The sequence below is a fragment of the Mirounga angustirostris genome, unplaced genomic scaffold (assembly GCF_029215605.1).
Source record: "Mirounga angustirostris isolate CCGP_5_RB_7025 unplaced genomic scaffold, mMirAng1.0.hap1 SCAF_7, whole genome shotgun sequence".
In the NCBI taxonomy this organism is placed as follows: domain Eukaryota; kingdom Metazoa; phylum Chordata; class Mammalia; order Carnivora; family Phocidae; genus Mirounga; species Mirounga angustirostris.
In genome coordinates this window covers 74,289,414-74,309,736 of record NW_026991715.1, presented here as the reverse complement: position 1 = coordinate 74,309,736, position 20,323 = coordinate 74,289,414, and the positions used below count along the sequence as shown (strand labels likewise).

The following is a 20,323-nucleotide window of genomic DNA, read 5'->3' as shown; positions in this document are numbered from 1 at the left end:
TCTGGAGTGTGATTATGTCTTTTGTTGTTTGAAATAAGGTAGTCATTGTCTTGGGCAGAAATTATTGTATAATATGGAGATAGGCATTTAATTTTTTTGTAAAATTTTTTTTTATCTGCCTAAGGTTTCTAATGATTCCTGTACTATTAGCAGTAATACCGATCCTCTAAGTGAAGTAGACATACATTTCAGACATTTGACAGAGGATATATATTGCAGGGAACAATTAGATAAGAAAAAATATAAAACTTAAGCTAAAATTTTTGTTTAAATGACTATATTGTTGGGGCACCTGGGTGGCTCAGTTGGTTAAGTGTCTGCCTTTGGCTCAGGTGGGTCCTGGGATTGAGCCCCACATCGGGCTCCCTGCTCAGCACAGAGTCTGCTTCTCCCTCTGCCTGCAGCTCCCCCTGCCCTGCTCTCTCCATCTCTCTGTCAAATAAATAAATAAAATCTTAAAAAAATAAAATAAAATAAATGACTATATTGTTAACTAGCATCCCTGTGGGATTTTAAAATTGTCTTTTTGTTTGTTTGGGGGTTTTTTTTTGGAAGATTTAATTTTTTTTTAAAGATTTTTTTTTTGAGAGAAAGAATGAGATAGAGCATGAGAGGGGGGAGGGTCAGAGGGAGAAACGGACTCCCTGCTGAGCAGGGAGCCCGATGCAGGACTCAATCCCGGAACTCCAGGATCATGGCCTGAGCCAAAGGCAGTCGTCCAACAGACTGAGCCACCCAGGCGCCCTGGAAGATTTTATTTTTAAGTAATCTCTACACCCAATGTGGGGCTCAAACTCCCAACCTTGAGATCAAGAGTTGTATGCTCCACCAACTGAACCATCCAGGGACCCCAAAATTATTTGTTTTTTTTAAGCATAGCAGGCCTAAGATATTGACCATGCAAATATTAACCTGCAAAATATGATTTACAGAAGACCAAAAAATAAAAATCTTCTAATTTCTAAATTCTTTTTCACCTTCTTTTTACAACTACCTTTTTAAAAAAGAGGCCTCTATATGCATAATCTTTATCATTACCACCTCAGTCCACTGCTTCCCCCTCTCCCCTGAAGCTGCTGTCAAGGTGTGAAGGAAAGAAGGAAAGATCAAATCAATGAAGGGATATATATAATCATAGAATTGCTTTACTTGGAATGATAAAATGACTTTCATGCTTTGCTGTTAGAACATAGGTAAATGGAGTTGTCTTGAGCTTTTCCTTTGGCTCGAAATTTTCTTAAAAACTGAGAAATAGTATTATCTTGCTTTTCCTATGATTGAACCTTTAATACAGGGTTTGAATGATGACTCTGTCTCCTTGAGACTTGCCCTTGGTGTCCGATGAAAGTGAATATAATCGACTTTTCCACAGTAGCACAGTACTCTAGGCAACTGAGCTAACCAGCCATGGAAGAACTTAATAGGGTATTTCTTATCCTCTGCAGTATTTTGAGAAAAAGGCAAATCTTAAAGGATGAATATAGTAATGTGTCTTCTGAAAAGAAGTATAAATTAGTTTCGTTTAAGAAAATGGATTTTTTCTAGAGATACAATTTATTTTTAACTTAATTTTTTGGTATTTATAAACTCTTACTCTCATTTTTGATAGTTTTTCAGCAACATGTTGATATCAACAAGTCTTCTAACTATATTCCTTATGTTTAGGTGATCCTGCTGTCTGGGCTGGGCTAATGGCAGCCTGTCATGCTGATGATAAACTGGCTCTAGTGAACAACACTCAGCCAAAGAGAATGGATTTGTACTTGGCACTGTTATCTGCTGTTTCTGCTTCAAGTAAGTTTAGAAAAACATTTTATACATAATGAATTCAGTGTAAAGTACTCAGAAGGATATTGCAAGAAGGTAGTGGGCATAATTAGCTCTACACTAAAGGCTGAATGATCTCATCTGACAAAGCTTAAAAACAATCCTTGAAAAGATGAAATCATTTTCTAGAGGCTTAACTGCCTACAGAACAAAGCTCAAGAACATTACAGGAATACAAAAATATTCAGCATTCAACAAGGTAAAATTTACAATGTCTGGTATCCAGTTAAAACTTAATAGGCATGCAAAGAGGTAGAAAAGTACCACCATAATGAGATAATCAATAGAAACAGATCCACAGATGACACGCTAGAAATCTCTTTAAAATGTAATTGACTCCTTAAAGCACATATTACAACAATAGCACAAAGAACAGGAGGGGAAACAGAAATATTCTGTTGTAAAATTTTTATACTGTAAGTGAAGTGGTATAATATTACTTAAAGGTAGACTGTGGCAGGTTAAAGATGAATACTTAAAAATGTAAAGTAGATACTAAATAAATAAAGTTATAGCTAATAAGCCACCAAGGTAGATAAAAGGAAATTGTAAAAAAATAATTCAAAGATGAGGAAAGGGAACAAAGACTTAGATAAGACAAACAGAAAACAAGTAACACATTGGAGTTAAGCCCAACCACGTCAATAGTCAAGTTAAATGGTCTAAACACCCCAGTTAAAAGGCAGAAACTGTCAGATTGAATAAAAAAGCAAGAGCCAACTATATATGCCTAAAAGAAACATAGATGAAATATAAATGTATATTTAAATATAAAGACAAAAATAGCCTAAAAAGTAAAAGGTTGGAAAAACATATACCATGCCAACACTAATCAAAAGAAAATTGGAGTGGCAATGCTAATTTCAGACAAACTGGATTTTAGAGCAAAGGATATTGCTGATGATAAGGAATGTCATTTCATAATGGAATCAATTCATCGAGAGGACATAACAGTGCTAAGCCTTTAGGCACTAAGTAACAGAGCTTCAAAACACATACATTCTGCATTGTATTTCAAAATAAAATAGGTAGAAAAAAAGAAGCTTGTGGGAAAATGTATGAAGCAAAAACTTACAGAATTGAAAGGAGGGACAGACAAATCCACAATTATATAGTTAGAGATTTAGTACTCTTCTTTCGATAATTGACAGAACTGAACAAAAAAATCAGTAAAGATATAATAAAGACTTGAACAACACTGTCAACTAAATTGACCTAATTGGCATTTATGGAATACTTCTTTATAACAGCATTGTCAAGTGAACACAGAACATCTACCTACATATCTTATGGGCCATAAAATGTTCGAAATAAATTTAAAAGGCTTCAAATAATATATAAAGCATATTGTCTTAATATAATAGAATTAAGTTAAAAACCAGTAACAGAAAAATGTCTGGAAAATTCCCAAATATTTAGAAACTAAATAACATACTTCTAAATAATCCAGTTCAGAGAATAAGCCAGAAGGGAAGTTAGAAAATATTTTGAACTGAATGACAAGGAAAAAAAAAAACATTTCAAAGTTCTACAGTGCTATTAAAGCACTGCTTACAGGAAATTTATAGCATCAAATGTCTACATTGGAAAAGAAAGCTTTCAAATCAGTGATCTCGGCTTCTCCTTAAGAACTAGAAAAGGGAAGAAGAACTTATACTCAAAGTAAGCAGAGGAAAAGAAGTAATAAAAGGTAGCGATCAGTGAAATAGAAAACAAAATCAACAAAAGTGAAAACTAGTTCTTTGAGAAGATCAGTAGAATTGATAAGCCTCTAGCCAGACATCAGGAATGAAAGAGGGTACATCTGTATAGCTATTTAAAGGCTAATCAGAGGACCTTGGGAACAGTTTACACTATTAAATTTGGCAATTTGGATGAAATGGACAAATTCCTTAAAAGACACAAAGCTCACTTAAGAAGAAGTAGATAAACTAAACAGCTTTGTATCTGTTAAAGACACTGAATTTATAGTTAAAAATCTTCCCACAAAGAAAACTCCAGGACCAGATGGCTTCATTGAGGAATTCTCCCAAACATTTAAGGAAGAAATAATACCGGTTCTATACAAACCCTTCCTGAAAATAGAAAAGTTGGTATTCTTCTTCTCTGAGGCCAGCATTATCCTGTCACCAAAACCAGGCAAAGACTTTTAACAGGAATACTGTGGAACTACAAATGCAGAAATTCATAATAAACTATAGCAATTCAAATCCAACAACACATAAAAAAGGTAACAATACATCATGATCAAGTGGGTTTATCCTAGGAATGTTAAGTCGCTTTACGTCTGGAAATGTAATTTACCATGTTTATAGTTGTAAAGGTGCTAGACAAAACTATATACTATACTTTATGATTCCATTTATGTGAAATTTTAGAAAATGCAAAATGATCCATTGTGTCTGAAAATAATTAGTGGTTGCCTGGGACAGACAATAAGAGGAGAGGTATGTTGGGGACAGAAGTGATTACAAAGGGGTAGGGTGAAAATCTTCATGATGATGAATATGTTCATTATCTTGATGGTAGTGATGGTTCATAGATATATGCTCATGTCAAGTCTTCAGGTTGTAGAGTTTGAATATGTGCATATGTGTAATTTATCGTATGTCAGTATGTCACAGTATTTAATTTTTTCAATGAATTATTTTTAGTTTTACTGTAGATAAAGTGATTTTTTATGTAAATCACAAGTCTATAAAGTTTTAAGTTATTCAACCACAAATATTCCAGCCATGAAACTTTTCAGAAACCTGGCACATACTAGAATGGTCTGTGGTATTCCTTACTAGAATGGTCTGTGGTATTCCTATAATACATTTAAGTTTTAAAAATCGTATATGTCTAATTGTAATACTTCTTAGCAACTGATTACTCCTCTGAGAACACACTATAAATTGCAGAAGAAAGTAACATTAACATTTTTGTTAACAGTTAAAGACAAAGAATTCTTTAAGGATTATAACCAATCTCTTGAAAAGTGGTCTCTCTCCCAAGCTGTCACTGGTCTAATAGACACAGGAAGAATATCTGAAGCTGAAGCCCTCTGCACAAAGGTATTATTATGAAATTGAGCATTGAGACTTATGGATTCTTATCCTACTTAGAAGATAACATTAAACATGGAATGCACAGTATTTAAAGGGCATATGATGGTGGTGGTGATGATAGTGATGATGATGATACCACCCAGCATTTATTGAGTACTTCCTATAAGCCTGTCAGTACACTTAGCAGTTTGTATTTGAACTTCCCAAGAATATATGGCATAAATACTATTATCCCCTTTTTATAAATGAGTAAACTAAGGCTTAGAGAGGGTAAGTAATTTGTGTTCAGGAGTTCACAGCTAGAAAATGATTGAGTTGCCATTTGAACTCACATTTGTCTGACTCTAGGACTCAAGGACTTAATAGGTCTTTGTTGGGGAGAATACCGTTATGGAGGCCGTATTTCCTTTTGATTTCTGGTTACTACCTTCAGAATGCTGTATTTTCTGGCATCTCTAAAGCTCTGAACCACATAGAAAGACAATGAGGAGTAAGTGGGCAACTGGAGCTACTTAGTAGTTACCTTGTACATACCTGGATTGTAGGCTCTGTGTGTAAATCCTTAGCACCTTGCCTAACACATAGTAGGGGCTCAATAAATATGTATTCAGTGAATGAATCAGTTTCATAAACTTACTCAGAAATAATTGAATGGATAATGTGGGTTTTAAACATTACTTCTTCTGAAAGCATCTTTTTTCATAAATGCTTACCAAGTCGAGATTGTATTTTCTTTCTAGAAATTTTTGGGGGGGGGCAAGGGGGTGTGGGAGGAGATGAATTTTACAGAGAAGGAAGAATGGATCCTTGAAGATCCCTTTGGTGTTTGAATTCTCTGAAAAGCAGAGTAATGAATTTTCTCTCTTATCTAAGAAATTCCATCTAAATTCAGGACAGATTAGTATTATGCAGTGAGTGTTTAATAAGCAACTGACAGTTGCTATGCTCTCTCTGACAGAATAAGGGATACTTTTATGAATCTGACCATTTTTTTTGTGCCAATTTCTTAGAAGAAAGCAATCACATATATTTAAGACTATGACTTAATTAAAAAAATAAAGTATGTTATTGAGGGACCAGCAATAAAGAAAGAAATGTTTAAAACAGTGGAAGACTTGTTTAGAGAACTTTCTTAAACTTCTTTGAGATATATATATATATGTATATATATATATATATATATACATATATATATATATACATACATAGGAGGAGATACATATGCATATATGTAATTCTATATGTGTATGTGTATAAATAATGGCTTAGGGAAATGGGTAAATGGGTCATTTCTCTTACAGTGTTTAGGAAGTCTGTGCCTAGAGAGAAGGACATCTAATGAATATCTTTGTGAAGAGATTGAAAAAGGAAAAAAAAACAAAACTATGGCTTATAGCTCTTCCTGTATAGTTTCTTCTGATAAGGAATAGTGTTAGCCTTCACTGTTAATTTTATGTCTTCTGAATTCACCTATTTACATTCAGAACTTAAGTTTTTCAGGATATCACCTAAGAATAAAACAAGTCAAAGGGACAAACTAAAATAAATGAATGAATTAATTAATTAAAAACTACAATAATAGTATTATCAATTTTAATTTAAATGTGGAGTTTGATATTCTCAAGATGTTCATTGTTTTATTTATTTTACTTTTGCAGTTCTTTGTATTTTATTAAGAAAAGGTTAAATTCAGATTTTTTTTTTCCAACATGGGGAATACTTAATTGCCACTTAACATTCAAGAATCTATTTGATGTATTTCTATTTGGGGTTTAATTTTTAGAATTTAAAAAGTAACCCTGATCAGCCAGCTATTATCTTACTTTTGAGACAAGTTCAGTGTAAACCACTCCTGGAGTCACAAAACCCTCTCCCAGATGCTGTCCTTGAAGAGCTGCAAAAAACAGTCATGTCCAACTCAACTTCTGTTCCAGCTTGGCAGGTAAATTCTCTCCTTTCTTACATGAGTCCTGAATTAGAATCCTTCATTATACTAGATGAAGGCAGGGGTTAAGCTCCATTTTATTTGTCTTGTCTTTAAACTCACCATGTATCTTTCATTTTCAAGATTTAAAATATGTTGTATTGTGATTAGGGAGACTGAAGAAGTTTAATACTAATTTAGGATCTGCTACTACACTGCTTCAAAGCTTAAATTGTTGATTATAAATTTCCTCGATTTAAAACAGTGTTGAGAATACTGTCTTTTACATGGTGTTGATGTAAGAGAGCTAAAGAGTGTTTCAAACATTTTGTCATAATGGTGTTAACTCTGTTGTAGAGAGGATTTATGTGGTTTTTCTTTATTTTTCTTAGCTACCACGTAGGTAACTCATTTCCAGGATTTTAATGGTTATTTAGTGTTTTTTTGAAATAGTTACTGATGCCTGAATCAACAGAATGTCCTTTTAGCTGGCTCTGGTTATCTGCAATGACAAACATGTAGTGATCACCATGTACTTTATTCTTATTGATGTTAAAACACAGAAAAACATGTAATTACTGTATTCAGTTTACTATAGTTTCCTCTGTGCTCCAGAGAAAGTGTCAAAGGGGCTTTTTGATGTCGATTTAACAGAAGCTTATTTTACTATAATTTTTTCTTCATTTTGATCTTTTATTATAACAACTTTTTGATGGTCCTGCTTAAAAAGATTATCTAGTGGCATAAAGTAGTTGGATTATGCAAGCTAAGCCTGCTTTTTGCTTGTAATCATTGGAGAAAGATGGTGCTTTTTATCCCCTTTCTTGAAGTTTGCCATATGAGAGTTAAGATAATTTAATTCTAAGGTCAAATGGATACTGATGATTTCATATTCTTCATCAAGAAGAAAAATACCTTGTCAAACTAAAAGGGAAAAATAAAAGATAAACTTTATAGGAAGTAGAGTCTTAAGAGATAGCGTGTGTTTTCTTTCATAGTATATAATTCACAAAGGATAGAGTATAAAAGTCTTAAAAATACCATTCATTACATTTTTACTTACATATATGCCTTTTTAGCTGCCACCTATACCAAGATACAGAACATTGCCAGTAACCTAGTTGCCTCCCCATGACTTTCTCTTTGATTTCTCCCTACTTCAGATAAAAAGGAGAAGCACTATTCTGACTTCTGTCACTTCTTTCTAGTTTTGCCTGTTTTTGAACATCATGTAAACGGACTGTTCTTTTGTATCTGGTACTTTCATTCAGCGTTGTGTGCGGGACTCATTTAGTTGTTTCATGTAGCCATAATTTTTCCATTTCATCTTATGAATATACACTTGATGGTATTTGGATTATTTCTAGGTTTTGGCTATCATGAGTAATGCTGCTGTGTCCGTCCTTACCTATGTCTTTCAGTGGGTAATAAGGGATATGTATGTTTACTCTAGTAGATCCTGTCAGACAGTCTTCTAAAATGGTTGTCCATTTGATGTTCCCACCAGTAAATTTTGAGCATTCCAATTGCTGATATTGCTAGATGTGGTTAATATTTCCCTTTTCAGTAGATAGGTAGGTAATAGTATCCTGTGGTAGTTTTAACTTGAATTTACCTGACTAATGATGTTGAGCCACTTTTCATATGCTTATTGAACCTTTGGATATCCTCTTTATAAAGTGCCTTTTATTTTTCATGGGCTGTTTTGTTTTGTTTTGTTTTTTTACTGATTTTTAAAATTCATTATATTTTCTGGATTGAAGCACATTTTGGGTATTTGTATTGCACATATTTTCTCATGTCTGTACCTTGGCTTAGCACTCTGTTAATATTATTCTTTGGTGAATAGTTCTTAATTTTAATGAAGTCTGACTTACCATTTTGTAATGGTTAATGCTTTATTGAAATGTTCTATTTAAGAATGCTTTGCTTACTTTAAGCACCTGAAGATATTTTTCTGTTTTCCTTTAGAAATTTTTGTTTTGGGGCACCTGAGTGGCTCAGTCGTTAAGTGTCTGCTCAGGTCATGATCTCAGGGTTCTGAGATCGAGCCCCACATTGGGCTCCCTGCTCGGCGGGAAGCCTGCTTCTCCATTTCACACTCTCCCTGCTTGTGTTCCCTCTCTCGCTGTGTCTCTCTCTGTCAAATAAATAAAATCTTTAAAAAAAAAAAAAAAAAAAGAAATTTTTGTTTTACCTTTCACATGTTAGGTATATGATTCATTCAGTGTTGATTTTTGTTAATGTTGCAGGATCCAGGTTCATTCCTTTCTTATGTGTATCACATTGTCCCAGCATCATTCCTTGAAAAGACCATTCTGTCCCCACTGAACTGTAGTGATGCTTTTGTCATAAATCAGGTGACTGTATCTGTAGGTCTTATAGGGCTCCCTCTTCTTTTCCATTATCTGTTTATTCTTGCTTATAGCTTTATAATTAGTTTTTATGTGTGGTGGTAATATTAAGACCTCTGACTTTTTTTGTTCTCTTTCATGTGTCTAAAGTCATTTTAGGCTTTTTGCAATTATATATGATTGTCAATTACCCTGCTTCCTTCCCCCACAAACAAAAGCCCTGCTAGGATCTTGATTGGAATTGCATGAATCTGTAGTTTAGTTTGGGGAGGATTGATAAAGTAATACTACTGAATTTCTCTATCCACAAATGTGGTATTTTCCTCAAATTATTTGGGTTCTAAATTTCTCTCAGTGGTGTTTTACAGTTTTCATTGTAGAGGTCTTTTACATTTTTATGTTAAATTTATTAGTAGTTAGTTGATATTTTTTGTTTGATTACAAATGGTAATTTTTTCTTGTATGCTTGCTCCAAATGCTTAGAAATGCAGTTGATATTTATATGTTGACCCGCAACAACCTTGCTGAATTCACTTATTTTTTTTGAAATGATTTTAGGTTTTCTGTATACACAGTTATTTCATTTGTGAATAATAAAGTTTTACTTTTTCTTTCCAATATTTGTGTATTGATTTTTTTTTTTTTGCCATATTGCACTATTTAGAACCTTGAATACAGTGTTAAATAGAAGTGGTGGTTAGACAAGTGAACGTTCTTATTCTCAACCTAACGTAGAAAGCATTTACTATTTATAATTAATATGATTTTTGCTATAGGTTTTACCTGATATATATTTATCAGATTAAGGAAGTTTTCTTCTATTCTAAATTTGTAAAAGAGATTTGTTTTCTATCATGAATGGATGTTGAGTTTTAACAGACCTTTTGGGGGATCATCTATTAGAATGGCTCTTTTTTAATTATTCTGTTAATGAAGTGTACTGCATTGATTTTCAAATGCTACACTAACCTTGCATTCTTAGAAGAAATCCTACTTGGTTATGATGTATTATTCCTTTTATATATATTGCTGGAGTCACTTGGCTAATGACTGTTGAAAGAATTTTTAATACCTATATTCATGAGAGAAAGGCTTGTAATTTTTCATTCTCATAAGGTCTGTGTTAGGTTTTATTATCTATGTTATTAATTTTCCTTTTCTTTATTTTCTTAAAGAGTTTGTGTGAGAGTGACATTTATTTCTTTAATGTTTAGAAGAATTCATCATTGAAGCTATTTGGGCCAAGAATTTTCTTTTCTTTTTTTTTTTTTTTTTAAAGATTTTATTTATTTATTTGAGAGCCAGAGACAGAGATAGCGAGTGAGAACACTGAGCAGGGAGGAGAGGGAGAAGCAGGCTCCCCACTGAGCAGGGAGCCCGATGCAGGGCTCGATCCCAGGACCCTGGGATCATGACCTGAGCCGAAGGCAGACGCTTAACCGACTGAGCCACCCAGGTGCCCCTGGGCCAAGAATTTTCTTTATGGGAAAGGTTTTTTTTAAGATTTCCTCTTTTTTTAGCATTGTTGAACTACAGGGAATTTGTCCAGCACATCTCAATTTCAGATTTATTGGCATAGAGTTGTTCATGATACCTTCTTTGTAATGTTTGGAAAATCTGTAATGCTTTTTCTTTTTTCATTCTTATATTGGTAATTTGTGTTTTCTAAATTGTTTTCTTGATAATAAGCAGTTTTATTAATTTTTCAAAGAACCAACTTTTTGTTTTGTTTTTCATTATACTTTCTTTACATGTTATTGACTTCTTTTCTATGTTATTTTTGCTTTCTTTGGATTTAGATTTTTTTTTTCCCCTAGCTTCTTGAGATAGAAACTTATAGCATAGATTTTCCGTCTTTCTCCAGTATATGCATCCCCCAAGATTTTATGTAGTGCTTTCATTATCATTCATTTGAAAATGTTTTCTGATTTCCATTGGGATTTCTTCTTTGATCCATGTAGGTCTTTTCTGTTTGTTTTTTTTTTTCATTTTGGGGGGAGGGGTGGTTTTTTGTTGTTGTTGTTTTTTTAAGAGAGAGAGTGTGTGCACGAGTGAGAGCGAATGGAATGCAGGGAGAGGGAGGGAGAGAGAGAATCTTTAGCACAACCCTGAGATCATGATCTGAGCTGAAATCAGGAGTTGGACACTTAACCAACTGAGCCACCCAGGCACCCTGATCCATGTTTTTTTCTGAAGCATGTTGTAAAATTTCTAATATGGGAGAGGATGATTTTTTTTTCAGTTATCTCTTAATGATTTTTAGTTTAATTTCACTTAATCAGAGTAGACTATATAATTTCAGTTCTTTGAAATGTGACCCAGCATATGGTCAGATTTAGAAAATACACATTTTCACTGAATGTGTATTCTGCAGTTGCTGAGTATAGTCTTCCAAATATATCATGTAAGTCAAGTTGATTATGTTTAAATCTTCTATATCCTTACTGAATTTTTTGTCTGTTTCTTTTACCGTTGCTGAGATAGGTGTATTAAAATCTCCAACTTTGATTCTGCATTTCAGTGGTTTTTTTTCCTTTCATTTCTGTCAACTTTTGCTTCATAAATTCTGTGTCTTTATTAGGTGAATACAAATGTAGGAGTGTTATCTCTTCCAATTAATTGATTCTTATTCATTATGAAACAGACCCCTTTATCTCTTAATATTTCTTGTCTTAAAATATACTTTGTTGGAGGTTGATACAGCTATACAAACTTCTTTTTGATCAGTATTTACATGATATATCTGTTTTTACATTCCATTTTGATTTTGTTCCTGACTTGCCATCATGGAAGACTCTTTAACAGTTTCAAGTGGTGTGGCTAGTAAGCTATTGCTGATAGAGTGGGCAAGATGTCTACTCCTTTCTTAACCTGTGAATTTTGGATTTTTGGAGGCACAAAACTTACAAAAATTAAATTAAAAATTTAACTTCATCAAAGTGTATTGAATTTATTGGAAATAGAGTATCAGACTATGTACTAAATTAAGATTTTTTTGGTTCTGTTCTCTTTCTGTTCCTCAGTGGCTGGCGCACATATATCAGTCCCAAGGAATGATGGGTGCTGCAGAGATGTGTTATAGAAAGAGTCTACAAGTAGCATCCCAACAGGGCAGTTGGAGTGGGAAGCTGTCGAGTCTCTTGAGACTAGCTCTGCTTGCTTTAAAAGCCTGCATGGTAAGATCATATTATAATTATGATCATGAAAAACTGATTCTTTTATTTTTCTTTAAGATGGTAGTGCTTTCTGTTGAGTTCCTGTTGTTTCATCACCTTCTCGTGTGGCCTCCTCATAGACTTTGTATTTGGGCTTTTGGTGGAAATAAGAGTCATATAAATCCATAGATTCCAGCAGAACATTGTCATTGTTTGGGGAAGAAAAAAACAAAACAAAGATTGCAATTTAAAGTTGAATTATGGCAGAATATACATACTTGTTTCCTGTTGATAAATTAGAATTAACCCAGGTACTCATCTGTGACAAACGTGCCAGTAATTTAACCTTTCAGTCATTTCTCAGTTAAATTTGACATTCTGTAAGAAGGACTTCTAGTAATTTTTGATTTGACGTCTGTTTTTTGATACAAAGTTAGGTATATTAATCTAGAAGTCTTTGGTACTAGTATGGAAAATTCTTTAAGATAAATGTTTAAATTGTGTGCTTTGGGGGGCAAACTGCCGAACAGTGTATATGATATTCTATTTGAGTGTTTGTGTGTGTGATACATATTAACTTATTTCATATTCACAGTAATCCTATTTTACAGTTGAGGAAATTAGCTTGCAGTTTAGTAATACCCATATATACCCCATCTTCTCCCACCACCCACTACAGCCACAAAAATTATTTTCTCTAATGGCTTTGGTTCTGGTTATACCATTTACTACCTGTGAAAACTTCAGCTGTTTAGAGCCTTTCTTTTTCCTTGTAAGAGTAGAGATAATAATACTACTTTGCCTTCTTATAGGGTTAAATATCAAATGAAATAACATTTACAAATGCCTTTGTAAACTTTAAAACACTGCTCGAGTCTAATTATTCTTACTGTAATATTTGACACCCAGCAGTTGTTGTAAAAGAATATGAGATGCATGTTTCTATGGTAAACACCTGGCAGTGTGCAGAGGATGAGGATTGTAAAATTACACTTTTATGAGAGGCTCCTGTGTGTGCTATAATATATGAATAGGATATTAAACTGAGAGGTTCAGCTAAGATATTAAATACTAGATTTCAGGGCTCCTGGGTGGCTCAGTTGGTTAAGCGACTGCCTTCGGCTCAGGTCATGATCCTGGAGTCCCGGGATCGAGTCCCGCATCGGGCTCCCTGCTCGGCGGGGAGCCTGCTTCTCCCTCTGACCCTCCCCCCTCTCATATGCTTGCTCTCTCTCATTCTCTCTCTCTCAAATAAATAAATAAAATCTTAAAAAAAAATAAAATAAAAATAAATAAATAAATAAATACTAGATTTCAGAGATAACAGATTCCAAAATGAGATATAAGATCAAGGTACAGACTTCCAAAGTGAGTAGAAGCCTAACCTATAAGGAAGCTATAAAAGGATTAGAAGTTGGAGAAGGATTATGAAGAAATTTTTTGGGGGAGAGCTATTGTGTTTTCCCCCCATCTCTATGGCACATTTCCACCCACAGATGCCCACAAAGGTGAGGAAGGGAGAAAGTGTATATTTTTTGCTTTCAGTCTGTGCACAATTGGGTTTCATCCTCCAAGGTAACTGATTATGGGATAAACAGCTGAAGAGTGAATAAATTAATTAATTAATTAATTTTAAAAAATAATAATAATAAAAGAATCTATCTGAATTCTCTCAGAAAGGGAGGTTTTGATGTGTGGCCTCTGAGGTCCTGGAGGCATATGGACAGGTATCTGACATAATCTCAGGAGCTTGTGGCTCTCCACCTGCTGTGTTAGGACAGAGGAAAAGAGAGTGTTTTGGAAAATGAGCACATGCTCTGGCAGAGAGTGGTCTGCAGTAGGTGAATCCCAAAGGTGGATAGGAGTATATGCTTGGGTACAACATGGAGTGAGTGAAGGAGAGTTGCTGTGACTTGGGTTTGGCAGCACTCCTGGAGTTTGTTGGAATGAGTGAGTGGTGCCAGTGTGAAAATGAGTTGGCATAGGAGTTATCTTAGATCCTATCCAGTAGGGCCTCCTAGAGGAGTGATGGGATCTCGGCAGAAAGGCAACTAGAGGTTTCCAGATTGTTTAGAGGATGTGGAGAGTAAGTGAAATAGAGTATATTTGTCCAGGTTAGTGGAGCTGCAGATGAACAGGACTGCTTCACAGGCATGTATTCTATGCAGTTGCCCAGGGCTCCACACTTGGTCTAATGCTCTCCAGTCACCATCTTGAAATTCTTAATTATTTTTGAACAAAGGGCCATGCATTTTTATTTTGCTTTGGGCTCCACAGATTATATAGCTGGTCCTGCAGATAAGAGACTACCCATGAAATTGGGAGTCTCTGATAAAGCCAGGAAAGCCTGGATGAGAAAAAGAGATTGAAATACCTATCAGGCCTAGAGAGCAAGGCATCATCGTACAGTAGCACCAGTCAAATACAGACTTCCGGCATTTCAGTAGCTGTCTGAAACTACAGTTGGCAAGAAAAGGTAAATGTTGGGATGAGGAGCAAGCCATCTGCTGCTATCTGTAACTATACCCTGTCTGGGAACTGTAGTGGGACAGGGTGCAAATACTACCTTTGAATGAAGGTTGAAGTATTGAAAGGAAGAAGATATTCTAATTAAGATTGTTTGTGATGACTCTAAGAAAAGTAGGTATCAGAATCACAGAGCCTACTGTAATATACACCCAGGGACAGAGATAAAGTGCTTCCTCATATAACAAATTTTAAAGACACAATGGGAGACAAAAATGTGCATTCTGTTGTTTAATATACCCAGTACATATAGAAACTTTTTCCTTATATAGTAATCTTTGAGCTAACTTTATAGAATATTTTATATGAGACTATATTATAAAAGCAACCAGTGAGAGCTTTGTGTTCTTGGTTTTTAAAAATATTATTAGGAATGAGGCACCTGGGTGACTCAGTTGGTTGAGTGTCGGAGTCATAATCTCAGTATCATGAGATGGAGCCCTGTGTCGGGCTCCATGCTTAGCGCAGAGTCTGCTTAACATTCTTTTCCCCTCCCTCTCCCTCTGCTCCCACCCACCCCCACTCTAAAATAAATTAATTAATTAAATCTTTAAAAAAAATAGTAATATAAAAAATAAAAATGTATTAGGAATAGTCTTATTACTTTTGGGCTTTGCCTTATTTTCTTTGTCAAATGTACCCAAGGTCTCATTGCTTCCATCTTTATAGAAGATGCTTTACAATTTATTTTCAAATTTATTATCTTTATAGCTTCCTTTTTCTTGATTACATGCATAATAATGTATTGCCTGTACTGCACTCAGTTTATTGCTCTAACATTTTTTTTTATAATTTAGTGTTTGAAATGGACTCATTCTATTGACTTTATTAAAATGTGTACTCTAGTTACCTGTAAATATGAAATCTTAGTTTTTAATGAACATTTGAGGGTTTGTTTTTTTTTGTTTTTTTTTTAAGATTTTATTTATTTGCGAGAGAGAGAATGAGAGACAGAGAACATGAGAGGGAGGAGGGTCAGAGGGAGAAAGCAGACTCCCTGCTGAGCAGGGAGCCCGATGCAGGACTCGATCCCGGGACTCCAGGATCATGACCTGAGCCGAAGGCAGTCACTTAACCAACTGAGCCACCCAGGCGCCCAAACGTTTGAGGTTTTTAATGAAAGATTTTAAGTGCATTTTTTCTTCTAACATAATTCAGCAGACTGTTCACCGTTTTATCTTCACGTTACTGTTCTTTAGAACACACTTATCTGTTATTTCTGAGTCAGTACATATTGTAAAAAACTAAAGTTTGCAACATAAGTGATGTGTAGATACCTTAACATTTTCCTTATAAAGTGAAATTCTTTAAAAAGTTCTCAGTATTGATGAGTTTCATTTATCTGTGATCTGCTTTGTACCTTTTTTCTATTTTGGGATTTTATTAAAATATTTAATTTCAGCCTTCTCTTTCTCCTTAGATAATTTTTGAAATGTGGGACTTTATCCCTACCAATTAAAGAGTCATGTTAAATTGAGTTTTTTATATTTGTTAGATCCCAGAGGCTTAGTGACTGATAGATTTTATTCACCTATATAGTAGAATAATGCATTTTCTTTTAAGAAATATTTTAGTGTTTTTTAAGTAATATTCCTCTTTGAAACCTTCCTTTTTTCCAGTCTGCCCTGTTCTGTAGCTCTTTAAGGGCAGGAATCAGATCATAATCATTTTGTAGAACCATGGCCCCTGTAGCATGTACATGGTGACTTGGACAAGTAGGCACTTAATAAATGAGTGTTGAATTTCATTCATTTAAGATAAACATGTTGAAAGTCTCGATTTAATATATGTCTTATATTTTTACAGGCTAATATTTCCAATGATCACTGGTCATCTTTGGTTCAAGAAGCTACAACTGAGGCCTTGAAACTTTGCTTTTGTCCATTGGCTGTCTTTTTACAAGCTTTGTTACAATTCAACCGCAAAATGGGGGCAAGGTATGAAGAATTCTTATTCCCTTTTTTTCTTGGAAATGTTTCTTCACTTTCAGTCCCTCAAGGAAACAAAGATTTAGAGTCAGTGTAACAAACTTAGTGTTACTACTTTGGAAAGGCTGTCGAAGTAACCAAGTAGGAAGAAAGCAAAGTCTTATATTTGTTTTACAAAAAATAATTTGGTACACAGATATAGAATATGAGAGATTGGGCATGATAGCATTTCAAGTGAAGAAGGGCTTGGAGTTTTGCTGTCTTCAGATATACCAACAGTGTAATGTAGATTCTAGAAACAAAAATACTGAAGTTCAAGGCTAGATTGACTTAAGTTCATGCAAGGTACTAAGCTATGAAAAAAAAGTAATGAATATTGAAAAGACAGAATTATGTTTATAAATAATGAGGTTTTTATATCTAGAAAAACTCAAAGTTTCTGAGATTACAATATACAAATTTTAGTGATCTTTTTATTGGAAGGTGAGGATGGGGTCAGAAATAAATTTGAAAAAAATTACTTAAAGATCATATGGATGAAAAAACAAGCAAGAACATTTTAAAATTCTGAGAATAAGATGAAGCTTTAATGGATATTACACATAATACAGAGCAACTATAGGTAAAACAGTGGTTTAGGAGCATTACATTTCTGCAACGGGATAGATATTGTAGACATAGAGCTTAATACATATAAATATGTGGCAGAGATCACATCAGCATCCCAAAATAGGAGTGAAGGAAGAATTAAGGCTATGGCTAATCAGCAGTTCCAGAACCATTTAGTATTTATTTACTTTGGGTCATTTTTTTGTATGACTAATTTCACCCAGAAATGTTTTAGGCTATAATTTGTACTTCCTAATGAACTCTTTCTGCTGAAGCTCAGTGTGGGTGACTTAGAGGGCCTTAACCTCTACCTCCTTGTAATCTGTTAGCACCTCCCATAATTTTTATCACCACCAAAAATCAGTCCAAATCAACATACACGCAAAGAAAAAAACAGTGTGCTTACTGTGTGATTCATATGTAGATACATCTTCAAGACAAGTTCTTTAGTTTCTGCTTCAAACCAATTACTATTTATAAGATCCTCCTATTCAGCATTTCTGAAGTTACACAATTTTTGTTGTGTCTGTTAGTACGGAAGTCTCTGGAGTCATAGGTGTTAGTAAATAAGGAAAGAAAAATTAGAACACAATTGTAAATCAGCCTTTTATTACATGGGTTTACATATTGTACTTGTCTGTTAAAGCATATACTAAAAAGCCTGATATACACTTTGACTCTGATGTAGATTATTTTTGTATTGTTTATGGATTTGTTTTCAGTCTGTTTTCAAAAAGGATTAGAGGTAGAGCACTCAGAAGTGCTTGTAAAATAGGAGCCTTTCCCCTCTTCGATTTGGAATGAGCCTTAATTTACTTATTTGCAAAATGAGAATAGTAATAGCAAGCTAACCTTACAAGGTAGCGAATGTTCAATGTGACCATATGTGTAAAATACTTAGTGTCATACCCAACACATAATAAACACTTAATAGATATTAGCCATTATTATTACCTTTATTCTATGAAAAAAAATTCATGAAGGAATCAGTACCACGTGGGCAAAAGAATGAGAAAGATAACGTGTGTGAGACTAGTATATGAGATATCTTCTGTTAATTTAGATGCTTTGGACTAAATATCTTTTTCAGAGAGACGCGGCGACTTTTGGAAAGAGTGGTGTATCAGCCTGGGTATCCCAAGTCTATTGTATCAACTGCACGTTGGTATCTACTGAGACACTTACATGCCAAAAATGACTACGAGCTTATTGACGTAAGGCCTTGATTTTATTCAGAATATTTCCTTTTGGATCTTTGTTGGAGGAGGGGTGAGGGTTACTGTCCTGTGCATTGTAGGATATCTAGCAGCATTCCTAGCCACCCTAAACACTAGGTGCCGGTGGCACTATCCTCTTCCCTCTACCCAACCTGTGACTACCAAAAATGTCTTTAGACATGCCAAATGATACCAGTAATTGCCCCTCGTTGAGAACCACTGATTTAACCTATGGGAAGTACATTCTCCTGATGTGCTATGTAGAATAAGAAAGTTAGACAAAGGTACTAGGTGCTGGTTGTGGTATTTTTTATGACCATTGCACTAGAAGCAAATATATAGATAGGTTTGGAAGTAGCAGGATTTAATGGGATCTTGATACTATCTTTGGAAATATTATTTTACTTGTCTTTTCTATGACATGCATGTGACAGTTTCTACTCCTCATGGGATAGCTCTGGTATCTAAATATATAAACATATATGTATGTGTCTCTAAAATTCTTTTTAAAAAGGTAGAGTATATAAAACACATATAGGTTTAAGATTCTCATAACTTGAGCTTATAATTTATAAAATACAATGAATATTAATGAGAAGCTTTTTAAATATCTAAAGCACTTGAAATACTGTTTGCCTTTCAGTGAAACACAGTATTAAAGAAATATTAACAAAAACAATGCTTGGAGAAAGGCATTCTAATTAACCTATTGCAAACCAAAAAGATAGAACTTGTGTGACTGTTGGAGATAGTTTTCCATGCTTTTCTTGCATTTCTAAGCATCCTGTGAGCGGATGACCTGACTGCTCTTTGTTCCAGACTATCTTTTCAAGGATGTTTTTATAGTGAGCCTTGGGAGACAGACGTGTCTCCCTCCAGAGTAAAGGGTAGGCCTATTATAAAGGATTCAGGTCTCCTGGGCTCAGGGTTCCTCTCTTGTAATGCAAACCAGTACGGTTGTGGGAATCTATATACTTCCATCCGGGTCACCTATGTGAGTCTTAGGGGCCAAGGGGAATAAATGTAAATGTCTTGATCCTCATGCAGTTTGTTGTACCATGAGTGTTAAAGACCTTTGTCTCTGACCCAGGAGAACCATGTCTTTTGGCAGTATCCATGAAACTGTGCAGGCTAACTTGTTAGCTTGCAAGTAGAGCAAAATCTCAGAACCTTCACAGGGTTCGAAAATGAACAACCAAAAAGTTTTAGTAGTCGAATGAGCAACCGAAATGAAATGTTATGGTTTGTGGAATTGGTGAAAACCTTGCAAAGCTTCTTGATAGAGCCTCGAATCTAGAACCTCAATTCTAAGCTATGGTTTTAAAGGAGAGAAGTATTGGGGCACCTGGGTGGCTAAGTCGGTTAAGTCTCTGCCTTCAGCTCAGGTCATGATCCTGGAGTTCTGGGATGGAGCCCCCCATCTGGCTCCCTGCTCAGCAGAGAGTCGGCTTCCTTCCCGCCCCCCGACCCCTCGCTCGTATTTTCTTTCTCTCCCTTGCTCCCTCTTTTTCTCAAACAAATAAAAATCTTTTAAAAAAATTAAAGGAGAGGAGTATCATTTGCACAGTTCTGTGTATAAAGTGGTCTTCCGGGTAAGGGTTTATAGATGACAGTATTAAAAACAAAACCACCACTTTAATTTTATACAGTGCTGACGAAGGGTAACAGTCAAAATGTTGCATCTATACTAATTGAGCATTTGAGTAAATTGTGCTTATCTTTGGTGTTGGCTT

The 20,323-nt window shown here is 34.7% G+C and overlaps 1 protein-coding gene across 5 annotated transcripts in view; it reads left to right on the top strand.

Annotated features, from left to right (window-relative positions):
• SKIC3 (SKI3 subunit of superkiller complex) overlaps positions 1-20,323 on the top strand; it is a 157,760-nt gene that overhangs the window by 133,275 nt on the left and 4,162 nt on the right. For all 5 annotated transcript variants that reach the window (XM_064596393.1, XM_064596392.1, XM_045898797.3 and 2 more), the window contains 6 exons: positions 1,666-1,794; positions 4,762-4,883; positions 6,661-6,819; positions 12,179-12,331; positions 16,643-16,773; positions 18,464-18,587. In XM_064596393.1, coding sequence (XP_064452463.1) covers positions 1,666-1,794; positions 4,762-4,883; positions 6,661-6,819; positions 12,179-12,331; positions 16,643-16,773; positions 18,464-18,587 — 818 coding nt within the window. The remainder of the gene's footprint in view (positions 1-1,665; positions 1,795-4,761; positions 4,884-6,660; positions 6,820-12,178; positions 12,332-16,642; positions 16,774-18,463; positions 18,588-20,323) is intronic.